This window comes from Ornithodoros turicata, chromosome 1, assembly GCF_037126465.1.
Source record: "Ornithodoros turicata isolate Travis chromosome 1, ASM3712646v1, whole genome shotgun sequence".
In the NCBI taxonomy this organism is placed as follows: Eukaryota; Metazoa; Arthropoda; class Arachnida; order Ixodida; family Argasidae; genus Ornithodoros; species Ornithodoros turicata.
The window spans coordinates 151,777,556-151,789,995 of record NC_088201.1 but is presented as its reverse complement, the minus strand read 5'-3'; the positions used below and the strand labels follow the sequence as shown (position 1 = coordinate 151,789,995).

Here is a 12,440-nt window from a genome sequence, read left to right as displayed (position 1 = left end):
CAGCGAAGTCTATGCCGGTAGTGTCAAAGGGGTGTGTGGGTGTCAAACGCTCCGTCGGTAAAGGAGCAGTTGGTGCTGCTCCTCTCGGTACACGAAATTTTGCGCAGACCTTACATCGGTGCACGATCGACTTTACCAACTGCCTCGCTTTGATAATCCACCAACACTCTCTCAAAGCTGCCAGTGAGGACTGCACCCCGCCATGGAGCATTCGCCGATGAGCATTGTCAGCCAGGAGCGCCACGAACGCATGTTGTTTGGGGAGTAGTATTGGGTGCTTTACTCCTTCCGTATGGTTGGAGTACTGCAGTCGTCCTGTCAAACGTAGGATTCCGTTGTCGTCCAAGAAGGGCCGCCACTGTGCTATTTTCGACGTATTGGAGATAGCCCCCTTCTCTTTCAACGCAGTCATTTCTTCTGGAAAAGCTTCTGTCTGTACATGCCTGGTCCAGAAATCTTCCGCCTCTCCAATTTCAGTAGCACTGAGTGAACCACCGATTTTTGATGTTGAACGACAGTTCCGAATAAACCTCGTGATCCACGCTGTAATGCGCAGGACGCGCTGGTAGTTACTGTGTCTACTCAGATCAAATAATGCTGGAATGGGACTCTCTTCAGTGTTAGTCATGGTCACGGTTTCTGTTCTTCGCTCGTCTTCAACGGAGTCGAGACAGCTTGGACTTCTAGACATTATATCTGGCCATAATTCCTCGTTCTATGTTAGCCAGCCGGGACCTTCGAACCATTGCCTCTCGTCGATTAGCTTCTTGACGGTAAGTCCTCTTGTCAGTGCGTCGGCTGGGTTCTCACTCCCTGGGCAGTGCCTCCACTGCTTCGCTTCGCTGTGTACTTGGATCTCGACGACTCTGTTCCGTACAAACGGTCTCCACCGCGTAGCATCACCCTTGATCCAACTCAAAGCAATTGTAGAGTCTGTCCAGAATGTCACACCTTTTACTACCACCGCCAACGACGATCTGACGAAATTGGCAATTCGTACTCCTATCACAGCTCCCATTAGTTCTAACCGTGGGAGCGTGAGCGTCTTCATCGGCGCGACACGTGTCTTGGCGAAGATCAGTCGCACTTTCTTTTCTTCACACTCATTTTTCGTTCGCAGAGAGGCGCAGGCCCCGTAAGCTTGTGGTGATGCATCTGTGAATACGTGCAGCTCGTAGACGTATTCTGTCCCGTTGACAGGTAACAAACACCTCTCCAAGGATATACTGCACAGCTCTGGTAGCTCTGAAATCCAGGGTCGCCACATGGTCGCTAAATCTGCCGGTAGGGGAGTGTCCCACTGTAGTCCAGCCTTCCATAGTTCTTGAAAAATGATCTTGACCCGGATCGTGTAGGGTGAAATAAAGCCGAGTGGATCAAATATCCTAGCTGAGGCCTGTAGCACTGACCGCTTGCTTAGTTGTGTGTCTCTAATGATGCTTAACAGATGTTCTCCAGAGAATGTGAACGTGTCAAGTTCTCGATTCCAGACAACACCGAGCACCTTGCCCTGGGCGGGCTCGTTAAATGACTTCCTCTTCACACCACAGCTGATATCTTGTGGTGACAATGCCTGTTGTATCTCGGCAGCGTTTGAAGCCCATTTTGTTAAGTTCATACCATCCTTAAGTAATATTTCTTGCGCTCTGTAAGCTATATCCAGGGCCTCGTCCACGGTTGGAGCTCCGGTGAGCAGGTCGTCCACGCAAAAGGAATTGAGCAACGACTCAGCCAACTTTCCATCGACGTCCAGAAACGACTTGAAGTGATGCTGCAGGGTAGCGCTTAAAAGAAAGGGGCTCGCTGTCGTCCCAAATGGCACCCTCTTCGTTCTCCAGCACTGTAACTGTGGATCCTGATGGTCTGCTGTCGGAATCTCCGAAAGCCACAGGAACCTCAATGCATCTCTGTCTTGACTCCGGACTCCCACCTGCAGAAAGGCTTTCTCGATGTCGGCTGTCAATGCCACTTTGTGTAGCCGGAAACGTAGCAGTACTCCAACTAAGTCGGTGTTAAGCTTTGGCCCTTTTTCCAAATGATCATTTAGAGACAATGCCCCTGCTGCATGTGACGAGGCGTCAAATACAACTCGTACCCTTGTTGTACTCGAGTTGTTCCGGATGATAGCTCGGTGTGGCATGTAATAAACCAAACTGGATCCGTTGTCCTCCTTGACTTCTTCGGCATGACCATTTTTTATGTAACTTCGGATAGCTTCATCATACTCCAGTACGGTGTTGTCTCGTTGCAGTCGTTTCATTAACCTCCGCAGTCGGTCTTTAGCTACTGCATAGTTATCTTCTAGCGCACTCAGGCCCATCTTCCATGGCAGCGCAACCTCATAACGGCCGTTCCTCCTTTCCACCTTCTGTATGAAGTCCTCCAGAACCTCTGCGTTGTGTTCCTGTTTACTGTCAGGCTCCTGAGATATTCCTAGATTATCCAGTTCCCAGAAACGTTTCAGAATGTCGTCATCAGAAGTGACCACACCAACCTTCAGTATGCACACAGCTGTCGTTGAACTGTCTGTAGTACTGTAGCTGGTCACCGTGGTTGGCCCCTGAAAGGTCCAGCCGAAAACGGATTCTATTGCAACCAGTCTTCCGTCACTCTTGCATCTCTTTACTTCCACAGCTCGTCGCATCCGATGAGTAGTCCTATTTCGCCTTCACTCCGTACACTCGGGAATAAGAAGTCATCGGCGATGAAGTTGCCGTGGACACGCACAGAAGACACGAATTCGTTACTGGCAGGAGTTTCTTCGAGGTCCTTACAAATGAAGTCAATGGTGGTTGCGCGAACCACATATTCCTTTGGTGCGAATTGACTTCTTAGCCGAACTTCGACAACTTTGCACTTTCGAATATTGTCTCGACTGGCATCGCCTGCGAAAGTGTTGAGCTGAAGCGTTGTTTGCCCAATTACTGGCAGCTTAAGCCTGCGGGCTATGTCATCACGTATAAATGTGCGCTGGTTTCCTCCGTCGAATATCCCTCTGAGGTAAGCGCATTCGGTGTCCGACGATGCCCAGGCACGGAACGTTTGCAGCATTACTCTTGCTCTCTCGCACTGTTGTGGATTGTTCGTTGTAGAGACACTCGTCGTGGTAACCACTTCACTGACCAGAGCCTTTTCTACCGGTTGTCTAGACGGGTCACAAACCGATGCCGCATGTCGTCTTCGACACTTACTGCATTCCACTTTTACTCGGCAGTCCTTTGACCGATGACACTTCTTGGTACAACGATAGCACCTCATATCTTTGGCCAGTTTCTTGAACCTTTCCGCTAGGGTAATGTCTGCTTTGCAGTCCTCGGTGCTGTGATCTGCGGCACTGCAGAAAAAGCAGTTCCTTTTTTCGCCAGGCTGCCCAAGTCCAGCGTACAACACAGCTCCGGTCGTCATACCTCCAGTCCTTTTGCCTTTGGGGCGCTGATCGGGATAGCTGTCACGGCGAATTTTAGTTGCTACCTGCTCTCGGCTCTCTATTTCTACTCGCAAGTATATAAGCAACCTTTTTAACTCTTCCAGTCCTTTTGTCTCTGTTTCTGCGGTCGATTCTGACTGAGCTGCTCCTTGTCCATCCTGGTTGGCTTCGAAACTTTCTGACCGCATGGCGTCATGTACTGTCTTCCTTTGGTAGTCTATGACTAGGACTTCTGGAAGCGCCGACAAAAGGATGTCCACCATCATGGAAGCATAACTTTCCTTTGTTACTCCTAACGCTCGAAGTCCTCTCATGTGAGCCTGAACATGATCGTTGAGATAACCGTAGGGTGGGTTCAACAAACCTCTTTAATAGAAGACTGAACAGGAAACGGACATGGCTTCAACAGCCCAAGAACTCAAAGAATAACTGGCACACGCCAGAGTAGAATATGGTGCTCTCGCGCATCTTCTTCTTGGTAGCCGCGCCACCACAATACCTCCCCCTTTAAGTCGGTTGGAACCGATCTACCGGCCGACGCCTCCTGACCGGATACCTACGTGTGGTTGTACTCAAAGGAGGAGACTTTTCTCCTGAAGGAGCAGCTCCTGCCACTTGAGACGGCTGGGCATCTTGCGTCGTACGGTGGTGGCCGTCCTCACTGCAAGTGTCCTCAACTTCCGGGAAGGGTAGAGGAAATGTTGGTTCTTCCGGTGGCTCATGTTCTGTCGGGGGTTTGGGAAGTTCTTCAGCATCCCAGGTATCGGAAGACTCTCTTGCCTTGAGATGGTCTTTGTGTACCCGTTGTACCTTCCCAGAAAGATCCCGAACCTTGAAAATGACTGATCCTTCTTTGTCCACAACAGTGCCACATTTCCAATGACCTTTCTGATGAGGGTCCAGCATCCACACCTTCGCGTTGCTTCCAAACGACCTGTCGCGCGCTCGCCTGTCATGACATCTCTTTTGACGTTCCCTGGCACCTGAAAACATCACCAAAGGGATTGGTCCAGGTGGTCGCACAAGATCCAAAACAGAGCGGTAGTGTCTGCCATTGAGAAGCTCACAGGGTGGACGCCCTGTGGTCACATGGGGAGTGACTCGGTACTTGAAGAGGAATTCCCCTATGCTTTCCCTTCCCCCTCCGCTTGAACGGCGCAGAGCAGTCTTAAATGTCCGCACAAAATTCTCTGCCAATCCGTTTGATTTGGGATGGTAAGGGGGCGTTAGCACATGGTGAATTCCCTGGTCTTCGAGAAATTCCCGAAACTGTTGACTTGTGAACGGAGGTCCGTTGTCCGTCACGAAAACCTCAGGGAGCCCATTTTGAGTGAAGATGTCTCTGAGCGTGTCTATCGTTTTGTCTGCAGTCGTTGTTGTCATAGTCCTCACGTCTGGCCACTTGCTAAAGCTGTCGATGACTATGAGATAATGCTTCCCATGAAGCTCCGCAAAATCTGCGTGCAGACGATACCACGGCTTATCCGGCGGCTCCCATTGGTGAAGTGGCACAGGAACCTCTTGCGCTGCAACGGACGCACATTGATCGCAACCTCTCACTCTGGATTCAATGTCTTTGTCCAGCCCTGGCCACCACAGATATGAGCGAGCCAACATCTTCATTTTATTTTGTCCTACATGACACTCGTGGAGCGTATCCAGAAGGGCTGCGCGATACTTTTGAGGTATAACGGTGCGTAGGCCCCAAAGAACGCACTCACGGTGTGTTGTAAGTTCAGCTCGTCGTTGCCAGTACGGAACCAACTCCTGTTCTACGCGTTCGGGCCAGCCACTTGCAATGTACTCTTTTACTTGCTTCAAGTATCGATCCTCAGCAATCTGCTTAGCTCTGACTGGAAGAGTGTGCATGCGAAAATCCTGCACAGCATTAATCTCCTCGTCCACAACGTTGAAAATACCTTCTTCCATTTGCTGATCGAACTCCAGATCGGCGCCTTCGGGCAACCTAGACAGGCCATCTGCATTTGCGATGTTCGTCGTCGATTTAAACTGTATGTCGAACGCGTAGCTCATTAGAATGATGGCCCACCGTTGCAGACGACTCGCCGTTGTCGCGGGAATGCCCTTTGAGGGTCCAAAAATTACAGTTAACGGCTTGTGGTCGGTGAAGAGTGTAAACTTCCGTCCCCACAAATACTGATGAAATTTTCGGACGCCAAAAATAATAGCAAGGGCTTCCCGTTCTATTTGAGCATATTTTGTCTGGGCTGGTGTCAGTGTCTTCGAAGCGTGCGCAATCGGTCGGTCTTCGCCGTTGATGCGATGATAGATGACGGCCCCAATACCTTTCGAAGAAGCATCCACCGCCAGAAATATGTCCTTCCGTGGATCATAATGGGTGAGTACTTCAGCGGAGGCGAGCTTCCTCTTGATTGTTTCAAACGCATCTACGCAAGACGCAGACCATTGCCAAGATGTCGACTTCTTGAGTAGGCTGTTGAGTGGAGCACAAATATCGGACAAAGACGGCAGATACTTTCCGTAGTGCTGTACCAGCCCCAAAAATGAGCGCAGTTCTGAAACTTGTGTTGGCGGTGGCATGTTCAGAATCGCTGATACTTTTTTGGGTGATGGTCGGAAACCTTCCGCAGTAACCACGTGTCCCAAATACTCAACCTGCCGCTGCAGGAAGGCACATTTCTCCCTCTTGAGAGTGAAGCCGAACTCGCGGAGACGTGACAAAACTTGCTCTAAGGTTTCCAGATGCTCTTTGTCGTTTCGGCCAGTCACGATGATGTCATCGAGATAACAGGCTACAGAAGGAATCCCTGCGATCACCTGTTCCATGGTACGCTGGAAAACGGCTGGGGCAGATGCGATGCCGAAGGGCATTCGATTGAATTGAAAAAGGCCCTTGTGAGTATTGATCACCAAGATTTTCTTAGCTTCTTCGTCCAGCTCGATCTGTAGGTATGCTTCGGACAAGTCTAATTTCGTGAACTTTTCACCGCCATTTAATGTCGCCAGAAGTTCTTCAGGTCTAGGTAACGGGTACTGTGCGATTTCGATCTGCGGATTCACAGTGACGCTGAAGTCTCCGCAGACTCGTACGGCTCCATTTGGCTTGGGCACCACTACAATGGGAGTGGCCCATTCCGACACCTCGATAGGTTCCAGCACCCCATTCTGTACTTGCCGTTGCAGGTCAGCTTCAACCGCTTCCCGAAACGCAAAAGGGATCGGCCGGGGCTTGAAGAATTTCGGCTCAGCGTCTTTCTTGAGATGAAGGTGGACTAAAGCCTTGGTGCACCTTCCTAGTTGGCTTCGAAAAAGATCCGAGTACGTTCCTAAGACGCCTTCCAACTTCGGAGCTGTCAATATCTTGCCCACGAATAATGTGTTGAGGTCGATGCCAAGCTCACGTATCCAATCCCTTCCAAGCAGATTGGTATGTTCCATCCGGGTAAAGAGTGCCTGAAGCTTTTCTACCCTTCCACCTATGGAAACATCGAGATCTGCTGCTCCACGAAGTGGTATCTCGTCCTTGTTGAAAGCACGAAGACGGTACGGAGATTGGTATAACTCTGGCTCACCCAACCTCTTGAACGTCCTTTCATCCAGAAGTGTTGCCCGCGATCCCGTATCGACCTGCAGGATGACGTCCTTGTCTTTGATACTACAAGCAATGAACTTCCCGTCTTGGTCGTCCGCAAGAAACACGTCGGTCACAAGCTTCACCTTCCGAAAATGTTTACCTTTCTTCCGCGTTCCCTGTGAAGCGGATGAACGACACATTTTCGAGATGTGTCCGGTTTTGCCACAGGCGTGACAGTCCTCGTTGCGGAATCTGCACGTTTCTTGCGAGTGGTTTGAATTTCCACACCGGAAACATCGTTCCTTGCTCTCCGGCTTGACTGTCACCTTGTGCACAGAGGGTTCTGCATGCAACTGCTTCGACTCTGCCTCCGCGGCCAGAAAACTTTCAGCGAGCCGGATCGCTGTGTCCATTGTCAAGGTCTTTTCCAGAACAAGTCGCGCGCGGATGCGCTGATCCCGGAGGCCTACGATGAACGCTGTCATCAGGGAACATGCTCGGACGTCAGACTCTCCTTCATATTCACAGCGGGAAATGATTGCCGACAACCGCTCAACGAAATCCTTCACTGACTCACCGTCCTCTTGACGATTTGAGAAAAGCTTGTATCTCTCAAACTCCTTGAACCGTTTCGGAGTGAAATGGTCAGATAACGTTGCAGTAAGATCCTTGAAAGGTACCTCCATGATGTTCCTCGGTTGCAGCAGGTTATAGAGCCGCTTGAAGACTGCCGGACTCAGCGACGAAATTAGAAGTCCACTCTTGTCCGCATCGTCCGTGACTCTTGCCACACGTATAGCCGCTAGAAACCTGATCTCATAGAGGTTCCAATCTTCCTTGTCAGGATCAAACGTTCCAGGGCTGCGAAACCGCCGAACACCATCGTCCGAACCTGCTCCGGTTGAAATAACTCGAGACTCATCCCCCTGCATCTTCTGAGAAGTCCTTCGCTCGTCGCCAGTTGAGATAACCGTAGGGTGGGTTCAACAAACCTCTTTAATAGAAAACTGAACAGGAAACGGACATGGCTTCAACAGCCCAAGAACTCAAAGAATAACTGGCACACGCCAGAGTAGAATATGGTGCTCTCGCGCATCTTCTTCTTGGTAGCCGCGCCACCACAATCGTAAAGTGCTCGAAGCCCCACGACATCTTCCGTCGACTTCACTGGTGGGAGTTTTCGTAACCTTGACAGGTGCTCACGTTCTATCCGGGTTGTATTCCCGAAACGCTGCTTCAGTATGTCTATAGCATCGTCATAGCACGCCGCAGTTGCCTGTAGACCTCGAATAGCTGATGCTGCATCTCCTTTCAACCAAGGTCCTCAAGTATTGAAATTTCTCACTCTTCGTCAACCTTGCGTTCTCATCAACTGCCGTACGATACTGCTCCCAAAAAGATATCCAGTTGGTCAACTCGCCTGAGAAGGTTTGAAGCTGCAACTTCGGGAGTTTGACTCCGCTCTGCGACTGCCCAAGGTTGACTCCGCTCTGTGAGTGTACAGGGTTGACTCCGCTCTGTGGTTGTACAGGGTTCACTCCGCTCTGTGATTGCGCAGGGTCCAGTCTCAACTCATCCAAACGTGACTGGATCTCCACTATGGCTTTTACGGTCTTCTCTTCGTAGCTGATTGCGCCCTGATACTCCTCTTCAAGCTCCTCTGCTCCAAATAGAGGCTCGATTTCGTCGTTCACTGCTCGAAGTGCTACGTCAGCATTCTGAATGTTGCTCAAGAGTGCTTTCAGCGTTACGTCCGTCGCTGTTCGGTCCGCTCGGAGCTCAGCAACCTCATTGCAGAGCTTCGTTACTTGAGCCCTTCTGGCCGCTCTCTTGTACTTGACCCGATCCATTGTTGTTGGACAGAAATCCGGATGAAAATTGCAGTGAGGTCAGCTCCCGGGTTTCGGCACCATGAAATGTTGAAGAATCCGAAGATCCCTCTCTGTGGAAGAAGTGAAGCTGAAACCTCGCAGCTCTTAGAAAATCCAGCAACCTTTTAATCCGTCCACCTCGTCCTTACAGAATCGAACATAATGAACGTGCTACGAGTCCGTTCACCAAAAAAGAGAAGAAGAAAACATCACCCCAAAAAACTACAAACTTCGTCGTCTTTACATAACATATTCAACACAATTATATATTTCTGTCTCATACTGCCCCACCTTACCGTATATTCCAAAGTGTTGGCATGACAACCTTAGAGTACCACAATCTTATAACACATCTATCGGGAAAGAAAATGTTCACTGCTGATACCATGTCACGTAAGCCTGCTCAGTGAGGCCGGTTCCTGATACTATCGCGACTAAGGTTCGGGAACATGAACTCTTGTTTTTGGAACGTTTACCTGCGTCATCAGCGGTGATGTCCATAATAACGCAGGAACACGACAATGACCCTACGATTACCCATCTTAAGTAACACTGCGTGGAGCGATGACCGCTAACAATGGTACACGGTTAGCCAGACATCAAGAGCGATGTTCAAGTGTACTGTGACCTTTCAGTTTTCAGCGGTTTACAACTGACAGACATTCGCATTGTTATCCCAGTGACAACATCCTGGAAAAACTACACGAGGGCCATCGGGGTTCGGTGCAGAATCACAGCTCGTTCCGCAGTATGGTGGTCCCGGATATCAGGTGCTTGGATTTGTCGTTGCCCAACATGGCAAGAATATCATCAGTTCAGCAGTGAGCCAATCCTCGAGCACCCTTGTCATCTCCTCCTTTGCAGATACTTGACATGTATTTGTTCTACATCAAGGCAACAAACAACAACAACAACTTTATAACGGGATGATAACTGGGGAATTTCATCCTCGAAGGGATACTCTACCCCATTGCTGTTGGTGATGCGGGGAATGAAATAATGAGCCCCTTGTAAAGATGGAAGTCGTGTGGTGTCCAGAAAGGTGAAGGGAGCCTTGAGGGCAGAGCCTTGGTGTGCTGGATGCGACCAGGGTCCAAACAATTTTGTAAGAGAGAGCGAGTGGGAGTCTAGCTCGTTGAGGGATTTGGATGCAACATAAGTTAAAATTATATGATTGTTGTGGATTGCTGCTCAAAGTTCTTTGAAGATGTTCAGCTCCGTGGAACAACGTCTCGAGACATCAACACACACCTCGACCAAGTGTTTCCGATGTTAGACATCTCGGACACTATTCGAACTGTGAATGGGCCCCAATTTACACGAGCAGAAATTAGGAACCCCGCCAAAACTAAAGGCATTCGGACAGTTACCTCTAACTCTTACCGTCTTCGCAGTAATGGGGAAGATGAGAGAGCTGTTGAAACAGCAAACGACCTGCTCAAGAACATTTTTTTTTGCAACAAAGACCTTGGACTGCGTACCTCCTCTACTCTTCAGGGGCGCACGCACATCAATCACAGAATCAACGGGTAGCCATCAAATGGCTAACAATTCTGCTGTAGACTGTAGGGTACTTCAGATGGAATCTTATGCTTCCACCAACCATATATCACATCGATTTTGCACGAAGCTAGAATTCGAAGCTAGAATTCGCTGCTAGAATCGCATTCGCATGCTCACCAATCACCAATGTTTCTGATTTCTCTGAAGCAAGTGTATCTGATCTCATATCACCGCCTCTTGGGATTTAGTACAGTTCTGAGCTCTTTGAACGCTCTACTTTGTCCACAAGCATGTATGTTTCCCCGGCCTCATCCGTACATCAGCGCTGAAAATTACAATAGACACGGTTTGGATAATTCTCACCTCACTCTTGTATTGTTGACGGATTAGATGAATCACCACCATCTAGCCAGTTCGTTTTCGTTTTCTCATATTCTTCGACATGTAATCTAATAATCCCCTTGGGGTAAAACACGCATTATTTACATATATTCTGCGACACGTCGGTGAACAGAGCTGAGCTATAGGAACAAACTACTTTTGCAAATTGCGTTCCTTCATGTGCAAGAACCGCGATCACAACATCTAACAACTCAGACGTAACGCAGGAAAAAGTTCAAGTAACTAGCCCCTTACTGTTATATTTAACGACTGTGTCATACAAAAAAAAAGTCTCTTAGGAAGATGATACTGCTTCATGAGCATCACATCTGTCACTACTTCCAACAGTACAATGCACAACTAGACAAACAACGTTCACTTCTCATGCTTGCATGGTTTCTCATTACTGTAAATGGAAGAGTTGCTGTGTTTTGTTGAAAATCATGTAGTGTGCTCCTATCACCAGACAGACAATTATTTCAAAACACTGATGTAAGCGATTTGTGCTTCGGTGCACATCGCGTTTGCCGGCCACTTCACTGCTGGTGATGGACTCAGACGGCTCGGCAAAGCCCCATTAACTGCGATTACACTGAAGGAAAGTAAAACGTGCATGAATACTTTATTACAATTAACATGAACAAGACTTCCGTGCAAAGCCTTGTACTTCATCATGAGGTGTAGACTCTGCACGAAAGTCTTGTTCATGTTAATGGAACGGTGATTTCAAGCAGAGTCATGCAAGGTGGTCCGGTCTACCTCTCAGATTTTATCGTTCCAATCTGTATTGAAGCCTAGTGCTTAGGAAGTACATGCGCGCAGGAAATATCTGAAAACATCTTTTTTTTTTTGTTATGTTCAAGATTGACCATTTCGAGCACAGCGTTTCCTAGCAATTTTCAGGCCTCGTATCTTTGTAAGCATTAAGGTCATGCAGTTATTTTTGTCTACACGAATTGCCTATGTACTGCAGTACTGTTTTTCTATCTTTGAAGTTCAAGGTTCTGCATGTGTCCAGATAAACAATCGCAAAGTCGCCTGCTTTCGAAAAAATGCTACGTTTTCGGCGCGTAACTGCTTTTCTAGAAATACAAGAAGATTAACGTGTGTGGCATCGTTCTGTTCGTCTTTAAACGCTCTTTCCGTTCATTTAAAAGAGATTGTTGGAAAATATTGTACATATTTCCTAACGTTCGTTTAGCGAGGGGTGGTAAAGCAAAAACGCGCAACTCTGGTTGCGTACTTTCCACATTCCCCCAATCGTACGCAAATTATGTCCCAGACTTGTGTCTGTTGGAGGTCCGCAGGACATCTTATGAGGAGACACTTTTTCTGGACGTCGCTCAGACACTGGTGGTTGGCTGCGGACGCCTCAACCCACTTGCAGGCCATTATAACCCTAGCAAAACCAACACTGCATGCCAGTTCCGTTGAATAATGCGAGAGGAAGAAATGAAGCAAATACTGTATAATAATTTAGAGCTGATCCGTAAAGGAAAAATCATCTAAAAGAAAAGGAAACACATCTGGTAATGTGTATTCGAAATTTAAACCGTAAGGTGTAACTGGAGCACAAGATTATATGTCCGAGTGAGTCCAGGCAAGTCAATGGTTCGGCAAGAAGCGTTTGGTTCTGCTGGATGAAAACTTCAGTTGCCCCATCTGGTACCAAAATCCTAAATTAGTCGGATACCTGGAAGAA

General features: G+C 48.5%; 2 protein-coding genes across 2 annotated transcripts; both read right to left on the bottom strand.

The window, feature by feature from the left end:
• Positions 1-715: 715 nt before the first annotated feature.
• On the bottom strand, positions 716-3,690 carry LOC135387542 (uncharacterized). The gene is made up of 2 exons (XM_064616698.1): positions 2,680-3,690; positions 716-2,560 (listed from the first exon to the last, which is right to left on the bottom strand). The coding sequence occupies exons 1-2, from the start codon at positions 3,688-3,690 to the stop codon at positions 716-718; spliced, it is 2,856 nt and encodes a 951-aa protein (XP_064472768.1).
• Positions 3,691-4,848: 1,158 nt separating this feature from the next.
• On the bottom strand, positions 4,849-7,915 carry LOC135387533 (uncharacterized protein K02A2.6-like). The gene is made up of 2 exons (XM_064616687.1): positions 5,066-7,915; positions 4,849-4,953 (listed from the first exon to the last, which is right to left on the bottom strand). Exons 1-2 carry the CDS (start codon positions 7,913-7,915, stop codon positions 4,849-4,851), a joined length of 2,955 nt encoding a protein of 984 aa, XP_064472757.1.
• Positions 7,916-12,440: the final 4,525 nt, after the last annotated feature.

Coding starts and splice junctions, on each gene's coding strand:
- LOC135387542 (XM_064616698.1), bottom strand. CDS start 3,690: ATGGTGGACATCCTTTTGTCGGCGCTTCCAGAAGTCCTAGTCATAGAC. Junction 2,561..2,679: donor ATGACTTCTTATTCCCGAGT/GTACGGAGTGAA, acceptor TGGACCTTTCAG/GGGCCAACCACGGTGACCAG.
- LOC135387533 (XM_064616687.1), bottom strand. CDS start 7,915: ATGCAGGGGGATGAGTCTCGAGTTATTTCAACCGGAGCAGGTTCGGAC. Junction 4,954..5,065: donor ATACGCTCCACGAGTGTCAT/GTAGGACAAAAT, acceptor CGTCCGTTGCAG/CGCAAGAGGTTCCTGTGCCA.